This window comes from Scomber scombrus, chromosome 8 (assembly GCF_963691925.1).
Source record: "Scomber scombrus chromosome 8, fScoSco1.1, whole genome shotgun sequence".
Lineage (NCBI taxonomy): Eukaryota > Metazoa > Chordata > Actinopteri > Scombriformes > Scombridae > Scomber > Scomber scombrus.
Genome location: NC_084977.1, coordinates 32967460 through 32984959, shown reverse-complemented (window position 1 = coordinate 32984959; position 17500 = coordinate 32967460). Strand labels below are relative to the sequence as shown.

At 40.1% G+C, this 17500-nt stretch overlaps 2 protein-coding genes across 3 annotated transcripts in view; one reads left to right on the top strand and one right to left on the bottom strand.

Annotated features, from left to right (window-relative positions):
* Nucleotides 1-12653, bottom strand: part of thop1 (thimet oligopeptidase 1) — a 15312-nt gene extending 2659 nt beyond the window's left edge. Inside the window, exons 1-11 of one of the 2 annotated variants that reach the window (XM_062424941.1) lie at nt 12583-12653; nt 9966-10172; nt 6657-6805; nt 5338-5445; nt 4858-4960; nt 4618-4775; nt 3910-4045; nt 3588-3730; nt 2533-2756; nt 1011-1212; nt 1-98 (exon numbers count right to left, since the gene is read on the bottom strand). The exon at nt 1-98 is cut by the window's left edge and continues 89 nt beyond it. In XM_062424941.1, coding sequence (XP_062280925.1) covers nt 1-98; nt 1011-1212; nt 2533-2756; nt 3588-3730; nt 3910-4045; nt 4618-4775; nt 4858-4960; nt 5338-5445; nt 6657-6805; nt 9966-10172; nt 12583-12595 — 1541 coding nt within the window. In that variant the 5' untranslated portion in view covers nt 12596-12653. The remainder of the gene's footprint in view (nt 99-1010; nt 1213-2532; nt 2757-3587; nt 3731-3909; nt 4046-4617; nt 4776-4857; nt 4961-5337; nt 5446-6656; nt 6806-9965; nt 10173-12582) is intronic. The other variant, XM_062424942.1, reaches the window with a different exon arrangement.
* A 394-nt stretch (nt 12654-13047) lies between these two features.
* Nucleotides 13048-17500, top strand: part of sgta (small glutamine rich tetratricopeptide repeat co-chaperone alpha) — a 10300-nt gene continuing 5847 nt past the window's right edge. The window contains exons 1-2 of the mRNA XM_062424956.1: nt 13048-13154; nt 15957-16102. Of these exons, the coding sequence (XP_062280940.1) occupies nt 16003-16102 (100 nt within the window). The 5' untranslated portion in view covers nt 13048-13154; nt 15957-16002. The remainder of the gene's footprint in view (nt 13155-15956; nt 16103-17500) is intronic.

Here is a 17500-nt window from a genome sequence, read left to right as displayed (position 1 = left end):
AGCGGCTCCTTCTCCCAGACCCAGTTCTCCAGCATCTGAGACGGAGCCTCCACAAAGTCCCGCTCCACGTGAGTCCCGCTGAACATGGCGTAGTCCGCCTGGAAACACACACAGGAAGTCACCTCAAACCCTCAAAGCATCGACACACAAAAGGGTTAAAATCCTGAAAATGGATATTTGAAAGTTATTAACAGGACTGATGTTCCTGTCAAGGAAGGAAGGGAGGGAGGAAGAAGGAAGGAAAGGAGGGAGGAAGGATGGATGGAAGGGATGGAGGAATAAGGAAGGAAGAAGGAAGGAAGGGAGGGAGGAAGAAGGAAGGAAAGGAGGGAGGAAGGATGGATGGAAGGGATGGAGGAATAAGGAAGGAAGAAGGAAGGAAGGGAGAAAGAAGGAAGGAAAGGAGGAAGGAAGGTAGTAGGAAGGGAGGAAAGAAGGAAGGAGGGAGGGAGGAAGAAGGAAGGAAAGGAAAGAAGGAAGGTAGTAAGAAGGGAGGAAAGAAGGAAGGGAGGAAGGTAAGGGGAGGAAAGAAAGAGAGAAGGATGCAGGAAGGAAATGAATGAAGAAAGGGGGACGGAGCAAGGGAAGAAGGAAGGGAGGAAAGAGAGAAGGAGGGAGGAAGGAAGGAACGGGAAGGAAAGAAGGAGGGAGGAAGGAAGGAAGGAAGGAAGGACAGAAGGAAGGAAGAAACGGGGATGGAGGAAGGAAGGGACGAAAGAGAGAAGGAGGGAGGAAGGACAGACGGAAGGAAGGAAGGAACAGTCAAAACAGACGGGGTCAATTTGACCCGGGAGGACGACACAAAGGTTAAAGTAGAAAATAATATTAACTTATAATATTTTTAAGGCTTTTGATGCAGACACTCTTCTCCCTAAGTAACCCTGTAACACTATTTTAAGTAAACAATATTTCAGGATCCTTAAAAATCAAACATGGGCCGATCCTCTCACACATCCAGTATGATGTCATCATGTGTGTGTGTGTGTGTGTGTGTGTGTGTGTGAGCTGACCTCAGCACAGAGTTGGTGCATGACGTGTCCGAACTCGTGGAAGTACGTCTCCACCTCGTCGTGCTGCAGCAGCGACGGAGCGTCCGCCGTCGGTTTGCTGAAGTTCGCAACCATCGCTGCAACCGACATCTGCCGAGTGCCGTCAGGAAGCAGACAGCCGGGCTGCAGGCCGAAGCAGGCGGCGTGGCCGTACTTCCCCTCCCTGCACACACACATGCGCGCACACACACACACACACACACACACACACACACCATTCATTAGTTAATTAATCTTTAGTTTTATAACATCTTTTAAAACAAATCTAATGCAAAGTCGACGTAAACATACAGGATGTTAAATATGAATTTAGAGACCAAAATAATTAAGAGAGTAAAAGAGTTCAACAAAGATACGAGACATCAACGACCTGAAGCTAAACATCACTGAGCCATTGATGAGGCTCTGCTACAGCCAACATGGTGAGAAATCCAGTATCGGGAGGGAAGGAAGGAAGGAGGGAAGGAAGGAAGGAAGGAGGGAAGGAAGGAAGGAAGGAAGGAGGGAGAGAAGGAAGGAAGGAAAAGAAGGAAGGTAAGAAGGAAGGTAAGAAGGAAGTGAAGAAAGACAGAAGGAAGGAGGGAAGGAAGCTCAGAAGGAAAGAAGAAAGGAAGGAAGGAGGGAGAGAAGGAAAAGATGGAAGGATGGAAGGAAGGAAGGAGGGAAGAAAAATATGGAAGGAGGGAAGGAAGGAAAGGAAGGAAGGAAGGAAGGAAAGAGGAAAGGAAGGAAGGAGGGAAGGAAGGAAGGAAGGAAGGAGGGAGAGAAGGAAGGAAGGAAAAGAAGGAAGGTAAGAAGGAAGGTAAGAAGGAAGTGAAGAAAGACAGAAGGAAGGAGGGAAGGAAGCTCAGAAGGAAAGAAGAAAGGAAGGAAGGAGGGAGAGAAGGAAAAGATGGAAGGATGGAAGGAAGGAAGGAGGGAAGAAAAATATGGAAGGAGGGAAGGAAGGAAAGGAAGGAAGGAAGGAAGGAAAGAGGAAAGGAAGGAAGGAGGGAAGGAAAAGATGGAAGGAAGGAAGGAAAAGGAGGAAGGAAGGAAGGAAAAGGAGGAAGGAAGGAAGGAAGGAAGGAGGGAGAGAAGGAAGGAGGGAAGGAAAAGATGGAAGGAAGGAAGGAAAAGGAGGAAGGAAGGAAGGAAAAGGAGGAAGGAAGGAAGGAAGGAAGGAAGGAGGGAGAGAAGGAAGGAGGGAAGGAAAAGATGGAAGGAAGGAAGGAAAGAAGGAAGGAGGAAAGGAAGGAAGGAAGGAAGGAAAAGATTTCGGTGGCAGGATGGAGAGACGGCGCTGCCCCCTACTGGAGACTCAGAGCTGGGACAGTTTACTACACACACACACACCTTTAGACCGGCTCACCTGGGGTAGAGGTCCAGGTAGAACTGACCTTACTACACACACACACACACACACCTTTAGACCGGCTCACCTGGGGTAGAGGTCCAGGTAGAACTGGCCTTACTACACACACACACCTTTAGACCGGCTCACCTGGGGTAGAGGTCCAGGTAGAACTGGCCCACCATCTGTCCGCGGCTCCGGTCCTTCACACAGTACAGCGTGACGTCCGGATGCCAAACAGCTGCTCCGTCAACAAGCTCGAAGCTCAAACCCAGAAGCTCCTGATAGATGTTCAACAAGCCCTGAGTCACCACCTCCATCGGGAAGTACTCCTTCAGGAGGTTCTGGTCCACCGCGTACTGGGTCTCCTCCACCTGGGGGGGGGGGAGGAGGAGAGAAGGAGCAGGAGGAAGAGGAGGAGCAGGAGGAAGAGGAGGAGCAGGAATAGATGGAGGAGGAAGAAGATGAGGAAGTGGAGATGGAGGAGGAGGATGAGCAGGAGGAGGAATAGGAGGAAGAGGAGAGGAATAGGAGGAGCAGCAGGAGGAGGAAGAGGGGGAGGCGGAGGGGGAGAAGGAGGAGGATGAACAGGAGGAAGAGGAGGATGAACAGGAGAGGGAGGAGGAGGAGCAGGAAGAGGAGAAGGAAGAGGAGGAAGAGGGGGAGGAGGAGGAAGAGGAGGACGAGAAGGGAAAGTGGGAGAAGGAGGAGGAGGAGGAGGAGCAGGAGGAGGAGGAGGGTAAAGGGGGAGGAAGAGGAGGAGGAAGAGGGGGAGGAGGAGGGAAAGGAAAAGGAGTAGGAGGAGGAGAAGGAGGAAGAGGAAGAGGAAGAGGAGGAGCAGCTTCATATTAGCTTCAAATCAACTTTTAAATCCATGTTTTCACAGAAGGAGGACTGTGGGTTTAGTCCTCCATCACTTCAATTGTAAACATGATGAAGGGATCTTCTAATGGTCAGTATGAACAGGAGGAATCATTACAGTAAACATGATGAAGGGATCTTCTAATGGTCAGTATGAACAGGAGGAATCATTACAGTAAACATGATGAAGGGATCTTCTAATGGTCAGTATGAACAGGAGGAATCATTACAGTAAACATGATGAAGGGATCTTCTAATGGTCAGTATGAACAGGAGGAAAACACAGTGAACTCGTCCTTTAATCTTTATAAATGACTCAGCTGATGCAGGCGTGCAGCTCTTACCTGGGTCATGAAGTAACGAGTGTCCCAGGCCTGCAGATCTCCGTTGAAAGGCAGACTCCTCTTCTGACACTCCTTCTCCTTCAGCTTGAGGATGACGGCTCGCTCTTCTTCTCCCAGAGGCTCCAGCTTACAGGCGAGCTCCTCTGAAAGAAAGAAAGAAAGAAAGTGTTTATGTTTCTGATCTCAGTTTGACTTCTGGATGCTTCAGAGCAGAAACACAGCAGCCGATTAAATGACCAGAAACATGAAGCTAAGTTTGCAGATGTTCATGAGATATTATTTCTATCTAATCCAAACTGAGAGGACGTTTATTATTCCTCACCCAGGAAAGTGGCCACCTTCTTCCCAGACTTGGCCATGTTCATCTCCAGGACGAAGTCGGCGTGCGTGCTGAAGCCCAGCAGGGAACTCTTACGAGCCCGAAGCTCCACCAGCTCCTTGAGGATGACCGAGTTCTCCTGCAGACAAACACACAGGATGGCGAGTTTTAATCAGGCGGGGAGTTCTGGTCCTCTGAAATGAGGCCAACGTGGAAGTAACTTAAAACTGCATTCTATCAAAAGGCCACCAGGGGGCGACCGTTTTGGTGTCAAAAGGACTTCCGTCTCTATACAAGTCAATGGAGAATTCACCAACTTCTCACTTGATTTCTAACCTCAGTAAACGTTTTCAAAATGTGTTTATGGTCTCAATCGCTAGTTTAAAGCCTTCTTCAATGCAGTATGATGTTCATTTGGGACATTTTGGCCTCCCTGATTTTATATGTGACGATAAAGCAGGGTATGCATTAGGGCGTGGCTACGTGGTGATTGACAGGTTGATTGGTTCACAGGTTCAGGAGGGCGCCTCATGCTCCTCCTGATGCCCATATAAGAAGAATCCATGTTTTTATTTTTCCCAGCATGCACCTGAAATTTTCAAGATGGCGCTGCTCAGATCCGATACTATTGGCCTCCGAGCAGCAGTCCACAAACCAATGGGTGACGTCACGGATGTTACGTCCATTATATATACAGTCTATGATTCTCACCTCTTTGCAGCGGGAGTTGAAGGCTTCCTCCAGCTTGCGGCGAGTTTCGGGGATGAAGCATTTCTTCATGGTGGGGAAGTAGTGAGGATACTTCAGGGTTACCTTCAGCTTCTCTCCGTCCTTCTCCAGAGAGCTGAGGAAGTCCTCGGGGAGGCCGCCTTTAAAAACCAAAAACACATTTAATACGGGCGAAGAAGAGCAGGCGTGAAGGACTGAAAGCTCCGGCGGCTGCAGACTCACCCAGATCGTCCCTGCTGAAGGACAGACTGGTCGTGTCCTCGTTCAGGTTCTTGTTGAAGTCGATGCAGAGGTTGCTCAGCTTCTTCTTGATGCTTTTAATCTCCTGTAACAGCACAGAGAGGAAGGTTCAATCACTCAGCGGCTGCTTGTGGTTTAGTTTCTTAATTACAGGGATTCTGCAGGTTTGAAAAAGTTAAATTTAAGACTTTTTAAGACCATTATGAATTAAATTATGAATTACTTTCAAAGTAACAAAATATCTGATGTGATCATGTGTGACATCAGTGCTTTCACACCAAGTTTGCATAATTTGAGGGACTTCTTGCAGATAATGCACACTGCGTTTCAAATTGATTGTTTGGTTTCGGTTTTAACCAACCACTGAACTCTGATTGTTGAAGGAAACAAAAAATAATTATAATTTTCTGGTGATTATTTGATGGTTCAGACTTTAGTTTAAAAGTGAGACGTTGTTCTCACCACTTGTGTCTCTTTGGGCAGGTGGAGTCCGTTCCTCTTCCCCAGCTTGATCAGCCGCTCCATGTAACGCTTGGACTCTGCGTTGAGGCTGTCGGCATCGATCTTCTTCTGCAGAAATAAACACAAACACTGAATCAGAACCAGAACAACTGAAACAGGCCCGAACGGCAGCAGAGTGTCATGAAGCTGGCGATATCGGCAACTTTGACAGAGATGGCTGCTCAGTAGACAGAGGCAGATTTAATGACTTTAAGACCTTTTAAAAACATCTTAAAGGAAAAAATACATTGCTGAAACATAATAATGCAAAAGCAGGATAATTTATAAAGGACTGTAACTAATGATTAGTTTCATTATAATAACTGCTGATTACTGTTCACTTTAATTAATAAGTTGATTGGTTGGTTTATGTAAAATAATGATAATAAATTGAACAAATATAATTACGCTCAAATCAAATGTAATGCCTTAAGGCAGGGGAGTCAAACATGCGGCCCGTGGGCCAGAACCGGCCCGCCAAGGGGTCCAATCCGGCCCACTTTCCTTCCTGTCTTTTTTTCCTACTTCCTTCCTTCCTTGTTTTTCTTCCTTCCTTCCTTCCTTCCATCTTTCCTTCCTGTCTTCTTTTCCTTCCTTCTTGTCTTCTTTTCCTTCCTTCTTTCCTTCCTTCCTTCCATCTTTCCTTCCTTCCTTCCATCTTTCCTTCCTGTCTTCTTTTCCTTCCTTCTTGTCTTCTTTTCCTTCCTTCTTTCCTTCCTTCATTCCATCTTTCCTTCCTGTCTTCTTTTCCTTCCTTCTTGTCTTCTTTTCCTTCCTTCCTTCCATCTTTCCTTCCTGTCTTCTTTTCCTTCCTTCCTGTCTTCTTTTCCTTCCTTCTTGTCTTCTTTTCCTTCCTTCCTTCCATATTTCCATCCTGTCTTCTTTTCCTTCCTTCTTGTCTTCTTTTCCTTCCTTCCTTCCATATTTCCATCCTGTCTTTTTTTCCTTCCCTCCTTCCTTCCATCTTTTTAATGATCCGGCCCACATCAGATCAAATTAGGCTGTATGTGGCGCTTGAATGAAGATGAGTTTGACACCGCAGCCTTAACGCCTACAGTTCCAGACATTTTAAGACATTTTTAGACTAGTTAAAACACACACATTAGATCCACATTAGCATCACGATACTTTTACATTCTTTAGACAGAAATGTAGTAAATATAATTTCCGTCTGATCGTCTGTTCTGACTTGAATCAGCTGCCTCGACCCCGAATCAGACTCTGTGTTTATCTAACTATCTGACTGCTGATTGGTCGGCAGCACTGTGACATCATCTCACCTCCAGAGCGACGATCCTCTGGTAGACGTCCTCCCTCATGCTCATCTCCACGTCGAACTCAGACAGACTCTTGTCGGCGTCGGTGCTCGCTGCTCGGACCTCCTTACTGGGAGAGACGTGCTGAGGGAAGTCCAGCATGTTCCTCTGGACTGGAGGGGGGGCAGAGAGGAGGGGGGGGGGGTAGAATATGCCTTTATTGTCATTGCATAAGAAGTACAACTAAATTGCAGGGGGCTCATCACAGTGGCAGAGCAACATACACACAGAATAAAAACAATACGATATAAACATTACTGCACAGTCCCTACTGTAGAATAAAAAATGTAATTTAATTTAATAAAATTAAAAAAAATTATAATAATTAAAATTAATTTTTTTTAATTTTTTAAAAAAAAAAATAAAAAAAATAAAAAAATAAAAATAAAAAAATAAAAAATAAAAAATAAAAAATAAAAAATAAAAAATAAAATACAATAAGAAAAAAACCCATTATTGCACAGTCCCTATTGTCCCATGGTTGTCAGTGTGGTTGTGATTGTTTAGTGACTGGATGGCTTCAGAGAGGAGTTTTAATTTTCTTTTTCTATTATTATTTCACTATTTGTTTGTTTGTTTGTTGGCAGCTTGAATGTATTTGTATTTATCTGACGATTGCCGTATGGTGCACCTACCTACCTACCTATCTATCCATCCATCCATCCATCCACCTACCTATCTATCTATCCATCTATCTATCTATCCATCTATCCATCTATCCATCTATCTATCTATCTATCTATCTATCTATCTATCTATCTATCTATCCATCCATTTAAACTATATCGCGTCTCTTCTCATGGACTCATAGAACCGGAGTTAAACCCAGGTAACCACCATTTATATTATTTATATTATATAACAGGCACCAGGTGTTTATCCACTACTGTTTTTCCCCTGTCCTGTTGTTTTGGGGATGGCTTTTATGTGTCTGTGTGTCTGTGTGTCATCCTGCAGCAGAGTGTGTGTGTGTGTGTGTGTGTGTGTGTGTGTGTGTGTGTGTGTGTCGGTTTCATCCTGCAGCAGCGTGCGTGTGTGTGTGTGTGTGTGTGTGTCGGTTTCATCCTGCAGCAGCGTGCGTGTGTGTGTGTGTGTGTGTGTGTCGGTTTCATCCTGCAGCAGAGTGTGTGTGTGTGTGTGTGTGTGTGTGTGCGTGTGTGTGTGCGTGTGTGTGTTTGTGTGTGTGTGTGTTTGTGTGTGTTTGTGTGTTTGTGTGTGTGTGTGTGCGTGTGTGTGTGTGTCTCTCTCTCAGCTTCAGCAGCGTTTCAGGTGTTTTTCAGGTTGTTGTTTTTGCTCTCAACAATGAAACCTTTAGTCTGAATCGTAGCTGCTGGTTCAGCTGCTTTTATCATCAAACTGCTGATGAGTCGTTACCGTGGCAGCGCCGCGTTTCTGCTGACTCAGCGCTTCCCTGCCGCGCTCACAATGAAGCAGCGACCAGGTTCATTCTTTACATTCAGGTTCATCGTCTGTGTCGTCTGCAGAAATATCTGGAGGCAGCGTTACGACCATCGACCAACCAGCTGCAGCTTTAACACTGAAGCACAGCTGTGACTATTTATCATCTAATTAATAAAGATTAGGCAACAATTCTGATAACTGATTAATTGATTTGAGTTATTTTTAAGAAGAAATGTCCAAACTCTCTGATTCCAGATTCTTCTATTCAGATATTTTATGCTTTTCATCGTCTGTCAAACATGATTTAACCCTTTACATACTGTTCAGGGTCTAATTTAACCCCAGTTTTACATTAAAGAGAAGAAAAAATACCTTAAAAACTTTTCCTTTAGCCATAAATCTGACGACATTTCCTAATGCAACTCATATTTCAACTTATTTAAAACTTTTTTGTGCAGCTGAGACACATTTTTGTTGAGTATTTGACTCATATTTATTAGAAAATTCAAAAACAACCGTTCAATAATACTGTTTATTTATACTGTGGCATGTAACGTTGAAATTAAATATATATAATGTGATTCATGAAGGATTATTCATGTCTGATGACGTAAAGATGAAGGATTTATGGTTCAGAGTTTATAAACAGAGATGAATTTTGAGGATATTGTGAAATACCAGAATATGAACAGTATGTGAAGGTTAAGAAAAAATAAAAGCTCATTAGATATTAGACGGGAGACGTTTCCATACAACTCGGTATCAATTTAAATCAGTCGATACTTTAAAAAGGAATCGATTACTGAAACCCAGAACTAGAAGAAACATAAATATTCAGGATTTCTCACAGAGTTCATGTTTGTTTATCGTCTGAATTTCATTTTCCAACATTAAAACTTAACTTATTATATTTATTTTGATAATTCTTTAGTTGTTTCAGTCATTTTTTAAAGCAAATAAGCAAAACATTTGGACTTGCATTACTGTAAATGTATTTATTGGCCAGAATGAATCCTCTGAGGTTAATCTGTTCTGATTAATCAATAATAAAAATGACAGTTGCAGCTCTAACAAAGCAGATTAATGAGTAAACTGGTTCATTAATTAGTTAACTTTGACTTAATGTTCAGGTTTATGTCTCCTTAATGTTCCTACAGGAGCCCAGAGGGGACAAAATACAATCCAGGTTTCTGATCACAGCTATTGATCATAGAAATGTCTCTCACACATCTCCACCTCTTCCTCTTCCTGCCTCATACTGAGACTCTTGGTATTGATCAATCGTTACAAACATTCGATCTGAAGCCTCATAAACTGATTTTATATTTTATAAAAGTGATAAATTCTGATGTTTTTGGAGGTTTTCACATTAAATTACAGCAGAGAGACTTTACCCGATGATGATCTGTGATATTAGAAACAGCTGATATTGTTCCAATGCTTCCTGGTCTCCATGGTAACCAGAGTAAATGTAATATTTAGAACAATTGTATTCCATTACCTTTATTTAATATAAAGTTATAATGTAAGATCATGCCAAACTAGTTGATATGGTGTTTTATTGACAATTTACTGTTTTTAAGCAAGTTGAATTATTTGGTACAAAGTTTTTATGGTTACACCACTTAGACATTTTTGCCATAATCCTCTAATATATTCTCTCTAAATGGATTAAAAGCAGAAATTTGATGCTGGGTCCACAAAAAAAGAATGTGTGAAGTTATTCATACGTTTATTTTCACATTTTAACCCTTTAAATTTAAAATAAACCACATGGAGACATAAACTTAACTTAAATCATCTTTTTTAACCTCGCTCATATTGAACCTGTAGTAGTGAATCTCTCTCAGCTGTTCTAGACTCTTTACTGACCGGTGTACTCGACCTCCACGTCAGCGAGGGCCTTCAGGGTGTTCTCGAAGGAGACGGTGTCGAGCTCCAGAGCGCCGACGCGGTCGTACACCTTCTTGGTGTCGGCGACGAGCTCGTCGGAGAGCTGCTGGATCCGCTCGGGGGTCAGATCCCATCGCAGCCGGTTCTCCGAGCAGACCGGCACCTGGCTGCCAAACACCACCTCACCTGGGACGGGACGGGACCAGACGGGACCAGACGGGACGGGACCAGACGGGACCAGACGGGACGGGACCAGACGGGACCAGACGGGGAGAGACGGGGAGACACAGATCAGGATGAATGATTAATGATCTCTTCACTTAAACAAACATTTTTTGTTAACCCTTAATGTGAATATTTACTACTATTACTACTACTACTACAAATACTACTACTACTACTACTACAAATACTACAAATACTACTACTACTACTACTACTACTACAAATACTACTACTACTACTACTACAAATACTACAAATACTACTACTACTACTACTACTACTACAAATACTACTACTACTACTACTACTACTACTACTACTACTACAAATACTACTACAAATACTACTACTACAAATACTACTACTACAAATACTACTACTACAAATACTACTACTACTACTACTACTACTACTACTACTACTACAAATACTACTACAAATACTACTACTACAAATACTACTACTACTACTACTACTACAAATACTACTACTACAAATACTTCTAATACTACTACTACAAATACTACTACTACTACTACTACTACTACTACTACTACTACAAATACTACTACTACAAATACTTCTACTACTACTACTACAAATACTACTACTACTACTACTAATACTACTACTACTACTACTAGTACTACTAATAATACTACTACAAATACTAGTACTACTACTACTACTACTACTACTACAAATACTACTACTACTACTACTACTACTACTACTACTACTACAAATACTACTACAAATACTACTACTACAAATACTACTACTACAAATACTACTACTACTACTACTACTACTACTACTACTACTACAAATACTACTACAAATACTACTACTACAAATACTACTACTACTACTACTACTACAAATACTACTACTACAAATACTTCTAATACTACTACTACAAATACTACTACTACTACTACTACTACTACTACTACAAATACTACTACTACAAATACTTCTACTACTACTACTACAAATACTACTACTACTACTACTAATACTACTACTACTACTACTAGTACTACTAATAATACTACTACAAATACTAGTACTACTACTACTACTACTACTACTACAAATACTAGTACTACTACTACTACTACTACTACTAATACTAGTACTACTACTACTACTAATACTACTACTACTAATACTAGTACTACTAATAATACTACTACAACAAATACTTCTACAACTACTACTGCTACTACTACATTTAAAGGGTGATATAACTATCTTATCTCCATTCAAACCACATTGTAGCAGTTTTTTGTTGCTTTAACGGATCAAAACCTTAAATTATAATATTTCTGAATGAAGTTTTGTAATAAAAAGCTCCATCATGTTGTTATTTATTTCTAATATCACCAAAAGAAACACTAAAAGTGCTGTTTAGTTGATTATCTATTTGCTTAATTCATGAGCAGAAGATGACATTTCAGAAAAGGTTTAGTTTTATTGGTTTATGTGATATTTGGACATCAAAAGGCTGAACTTGTGTGGTGATATAGTTAATTAATAAAAGGGTTAATTCAGGAATAAATGCTGCTTTGACAGATCAGCTGTGAGCCGAATGTATCTACAGAAAACTACAAATGTAAAGAAAGTATTTATTCATGTTTAACAAACTGGTATAATAACCAGTAAGCAGCAAAACATTAAATTATAGGATTATTTAATGGAGTTTTGTGACAGAAAGCTTTTTATTTATTAGTAATATCGCCCAAAAAACACTTAAAAAAATATAATAAAATGGTTGTTTAATGTATTATCTACTTGCTGAATTCATGAACAGAATATAACAATTTATAAAATGTTCAGTTTGTTGTTTATAAAGCAAAAAGCTGAACTCTCTAGTTAGATTAAATAAAGGCTAATTTAAGAATAAATGTCTATTTAGTAGATTTACTGTCTGTTACATTAAATCCAATAAAATCTGATTTAGGATGTTTTATTTATTAATGCTTAACAAGCGTGTTTATATTAATCAGTAAGCAGAAAAACATTAAATTATTATTATTTTATTATTATAGTAGAACCATTAAGCCGCTAACATGCTAATTAAAGCCAGAGATGCGATTAACAACCACACAGAGAGGCGATTAAACCCAGAACATGTCGGCTGTGTGTCTGTTATTATCCTAACTACAGATTAATTACCTTAAATTATTATATTTATTACTTTTAATACACAAAACAGAGGCTAAAGCTAGCTGCTGTTAGCTCTCACACATGCTGATTAAAGCTATAAACAAACAGCAGAGAAACACGTGTTAAACTCCCGCCAAAAGGAAACATTTAATATATATAAAGAGTTTAGTTTTATTAAAATGAGCAGCTGTTTACTCACCTGTCGGCCCCATAGTCTCAAAATGATGAATGAAGGTTGCTTCGGTCCGTGTTTCACTGTCAGCTGCTGAGAGGAAGAGGAGGCAAGCTGAGCGAGGAAGAGGCGACTTCCGGTCACAGATTTCAAAATAAATCATGATAAAAAGTAACAAGTATTACAGCAACTATACACATTAATTGTACTGCAATAAAGTACAAGTACCTCAAACTATACTACAGTAAGTACAAGTACCTCAAACTGTACTATAGTAAAGTACAAGTACCTCAACCTGTCTACAGTAAAGTACAAGTACTTCAATCTGTACTACAGAATAAAGTTCAGTACTTAAGTAAATTTATTTAGTTACAAGCTACCTCTGCTTTTATTCTGATGGCCACTTGTCTGTAGTTCCGGTTCTTTATGTAACTTGACATAAACATGCGCCATGGGGATTACCGTCGCCTTCACTCTACGTCATCATCTACGCGACGAGCTACTTAGCTAGCAGAGTGACGGCTAGAAAGTACTAGAAGGAGAGCAGACGTTACCTGTCGTTACCGGGACGATCCTCAACTGTAACACGGAGACAGCTGGTAAGAAACACACACGAGACTGTTACAATGATATATGCGTGCACGTGCCGGTGTTGTTTTATACGTAAGCCGCGTGACAAGTCAAAGAAATGTGATCCGCGAGCTAGTTAGCCGTTAGTCTCAATAACACGTCATGCTGTGTGTGTGTGTGTGTGTGTGTGTGTGTGTGTGTGTGTGTGTGTGTGTGTGTGTGTGTGTGTGTGTGTGTGTGTGTGTGTGTGTGTGTGTGTGTGTGTATGTAAGTGTGTAAGTGTGTGTCTATGTAAGTGTGTGTGTGTGTATTAATGTGTCTGTGTAAGTGTGTATTAGTTTGTGTGTTAGTGTGTGTCTGTTTTAGTTAGTGTGTGTGTTAGTTTGTGTGTGTCTGTGTTAGTGTGTGTATGTTAATGTGTAAGTGTGTGTGTTAGTGTGTGTATGTTAATGTGTAAGTGTGTGTGTGTGTGCGTGTTAGTGTGTGTGTTAGTTTGTGTGTGTGTGTGTTAATGTGTAAGTGTTTGTGTGTTAGTGTGTGTTAATGTGTAAGTGTGTGTTTAAGTGTGTGTCTGTGTGTTAGTTTGTGTGTGTGTCTGTGTAAGTATGTGTGTGTCTGTAAGTGTGTGTGTCAGTGTGTGTCTGTGTAAGTGTGTATTAGTTTGTGTTAGTGTGTGTCTGTGTAAGTGTGTGTGTGTGTTAGTGTGTGTTGGTGTGTGTGTTAGTGTGTGTTAGTGTGTGTTGGTGTGTGTGTTAGTGTGTTAGTGTGTAAGTGTGTCTGTGTGTGTTAGCCGTTAGCCCCAGTAACACCTCAGGGTGAACACAGTATAAAGTAGCATAACGTCAAGTAACGTAACATCAACTAACGCAACGTAAAGTAACATCTCGTAAAGTAACGTACACATTAAAACAACCGTCAGGAACTCCTCTTCTATTATACTATACTATCTATAGTATAACCTAAAGTAACGCAACAAAGTAACATAAGTTCAGGTAAAGTAACGTTAAGTAACATAATGTCAAGTAACGCAATGTAAAGTAACGCAATGTAAAGTAATCCAACGTAAATCGCGTAATGACTTAATATCTCACAATAACGACTCATCTTATGACTTATTAGTATCATTATTTTAAGATAGTTTCTCATTATAATGACTTGTAAGTACGTAAATAAATATAAATTATAATAAGTGACTTGTGGATCGTATAAATGAAAGAAAGTAAAGGTCTTAGTAGCTGTATATCTATAACATCTACACGTTAAATTAAAGCAGGAAACATAAAATATAAATAAATAATCAGTCGTGATGTTTCCAGATATTTCTCCGTATTGTGTGAACATCAGTGAACTGAAGCGTAAAGCAACCGTTAACCGTTTAGTTACTATCTTGAGTTTATCTTTCAAAGTGACCTCTCCCTTTAAACGTCACTCAGTCAGCTGAGGATGCTGTTAGCGCGTTAGCCATCAGCTGTTAGCGCGTTAGCCATCAGCTGTTAGCACGCTGAGTTATACTTAGCCTGAGCTTCCAGAATATTCCACAGGATCATTTTCATCTTTCATCTCATTGATTTGTTTGTTCCAGAAAAAGAAAGCATGATTCAGTTTCCTCGCCCGGCAGGACGGAGTTAATCTAATCTCGCCTGCTTCCTATTTAAAACACACAGCAACAGATAAACTCCAGTATCTTAACAATCATAACTAACAAATAATACCAGAAGAAGTTTAAAAGCCACATTCAATAATTTCCTATCAACTAAGAAAAGCTGCAAGTTTCATATCGTCTCCTTATTTCTTTCTCTTTATGTTTTTTTAAGTGAAAAATGTTGAAACAACCCTTTAAATCATTCAGTAAATAAATAACAGTTTGATACTGAAACACACGTCTGCTTTAAAGTAGTCTGTTGATTATATTAACTTCTATAGTCCTTGTTCTGTCAAAAACTATTAATCCCATCTTTAAGTTTCATTAGTCACTTTAATAATTAATACATATAAATCTTAATGGTTTTCTGTATTATAAACAATTTATTAATACTCTGCAGCTAAAAACAACTAAACAAAACCCCCAATATACATATTTATTATTATTATATATTATAATATTTGAATAATAAAAAAGAATAATTCCACTAATCAAGTTAATAAATTATTATATTTCCAGTTCGAGTTTACTGAAGGAGTCTGCTCTTCAAACGTAAAGTATACGTTAAGTATCATAACATCAAGTAACAGCATAAAGTAACGTAAAGTAACATAACTTCAAATAATGCTACATAGAGTAACGCAACGTGCAGCATAAAGTAACTCTACGTAAAGTAACTCTACGTAAAGTAACTCTACGTAAAGTAACTCTACGTAAAGTAACTCTACGTAAAGTAACGCTTCGTAAAGTAACTCTACGTAAAGTAACTCTACGTAAAGTAACTCTACGTAAAGTAACGCTGCGTAAAGTAACTCTACGTAAAGTAACATTTCGTAAAGTAACGCAACGTGTAGCGTAAAGTAATATAGCGTAAAGTAACTCTACGTAAAGTAACATTTCGTAAAGTAACGCAACGTGTAGCGTAAAGTAACATTTCGTAAAGTAACATTTCGTAAAGTAACATTTCGTAAAGTAACGCTGCGTAAAGTAACTCTACGTAAAGTAACATTTCGTAAAGTAGCGCAACGTGCAACGCCTGCTGTGTTTTAGCTGCTCTCTCTCTCTCTCTCTGATAGCTGCTAACTCTCTGCTGTGTTCTGCAGGTCTCTCTCTCTCTCTCTCTCTCTCTCTCTGTCTCTCTCTCTCTCTCTCTCTCTGATAGCTGCTAACTCTCTGCTGTGTTCTGCAGGTCTCTCTCCATCAGTGAGCACAGAGAGGTCTGAACCTCCGTCACCATGACAGACAACAAGCGTCTCGCCTTCTCCATCATCCAGTTCCTCCACGACCAGCTCCACGATGGGAACATCACCTCAGGAGCTCAGGAGAGTCTGGAAGGTGAGTCCTCCTTTCACAAAAGTCCAAACTGGATGTGGAATGAATTATCCATTAATCATAATTTTTTTACATATTAAAAATGCCATGAAAATACAAAATACAGCTTGTTTTTCCTCAATTAAATCGTTATTCCAAGAAGAATTTACAATCCAATAATAATCCTCTTAGACAAGGCAGTTAAAGTTCACCTGTTTAACTTTAAAAAAGAGTCAAACCTCTTCAGATATCAATCGCTACGGCGCTCTTAAACACAATTGAGCCTCTTTTAGAAACATATTAGTTTGCCAAAATGGGACTTTAAACACTTTCCAAAAGGCAGCTAGCCAAGAGAGAGAGACACATAGCGTTACTTCACAAGCCTCATGAAGCAATAACAAGAGTGAGTCATTGTTTAGTTTGAAAAGGTCCCACCCCAAACTTCGCCTTGACCTCTTCATGGTTTACGTTTGATATCTACAGCAGCTCGTAGGCAGCTGAGTATTCTCCTTAAACTAGTTAAATTTCACTATTTAAGACGTCTCATTGCTGCCACATAATGAAATTCACTGCATCCACACTACGCAACACAACCTCTATTTAATACCAACGTTAGAGCGATAAAACTAAACGTGATTGTCAAAATTCTTAACGATTTATTATCTATCATAGATGGATCACTCTCATCCTCGGTTAGCACAGCAGAGCAGCAAAACAGCAGCAGTAACACACGAGAGCAGCTGACCAACACAAACTGCAGCTTTTAACAACTTAAAGCAACTCTGAGCTGAAGAAGATAACTCTGTGTTCAGTTTGTCTCACCTCAGAAACCCTGCAGCTGCTCAGCGTGTTGGACAACCCCTCCCACATTACAGCAGAACAAACACACCAACTTCTGCTTTTTACAACACATCTTTTTATCATCTAAGTAATATTTCCAGGATGCAGCCGTTCCTTTGCCACGCAGACGCTGTAAAACTCATCCATGATTTTATTTCTAACAGATTAAACGACTGCAGAGCTTTTTACCGGATTACCAAAGCAGTCAGTTGGAAAACAACTTATTCAAAATTGTGCTGCTTGACTTAAAAACAAAAACAAGGAGCTTTACTTCACCTGCTCCCAGTGTCTTTTAATACCGGTTTTAAGCTTCTTTTACTTGTTTTTAAAGCTCTGAATGGTTTCTTGGGATCGGCCTTCATCACAGACTCGTTTTATAAACCCTCACAAGCTCTCACATCATCACAGCTGAGGTTTTTAAATAAACACAATTACGCCCATAAAGAAAATAGGAAGCACTGCATTCTTTAATTATGCTCTAAAATGATGGATTAGTCTACCTAAAACTATAAGAGATGTGAGCTGAAAATGTATTTATTTAATTTGGCTTTTAATTAATGTTTATAGTTTTAATCTGTTTTA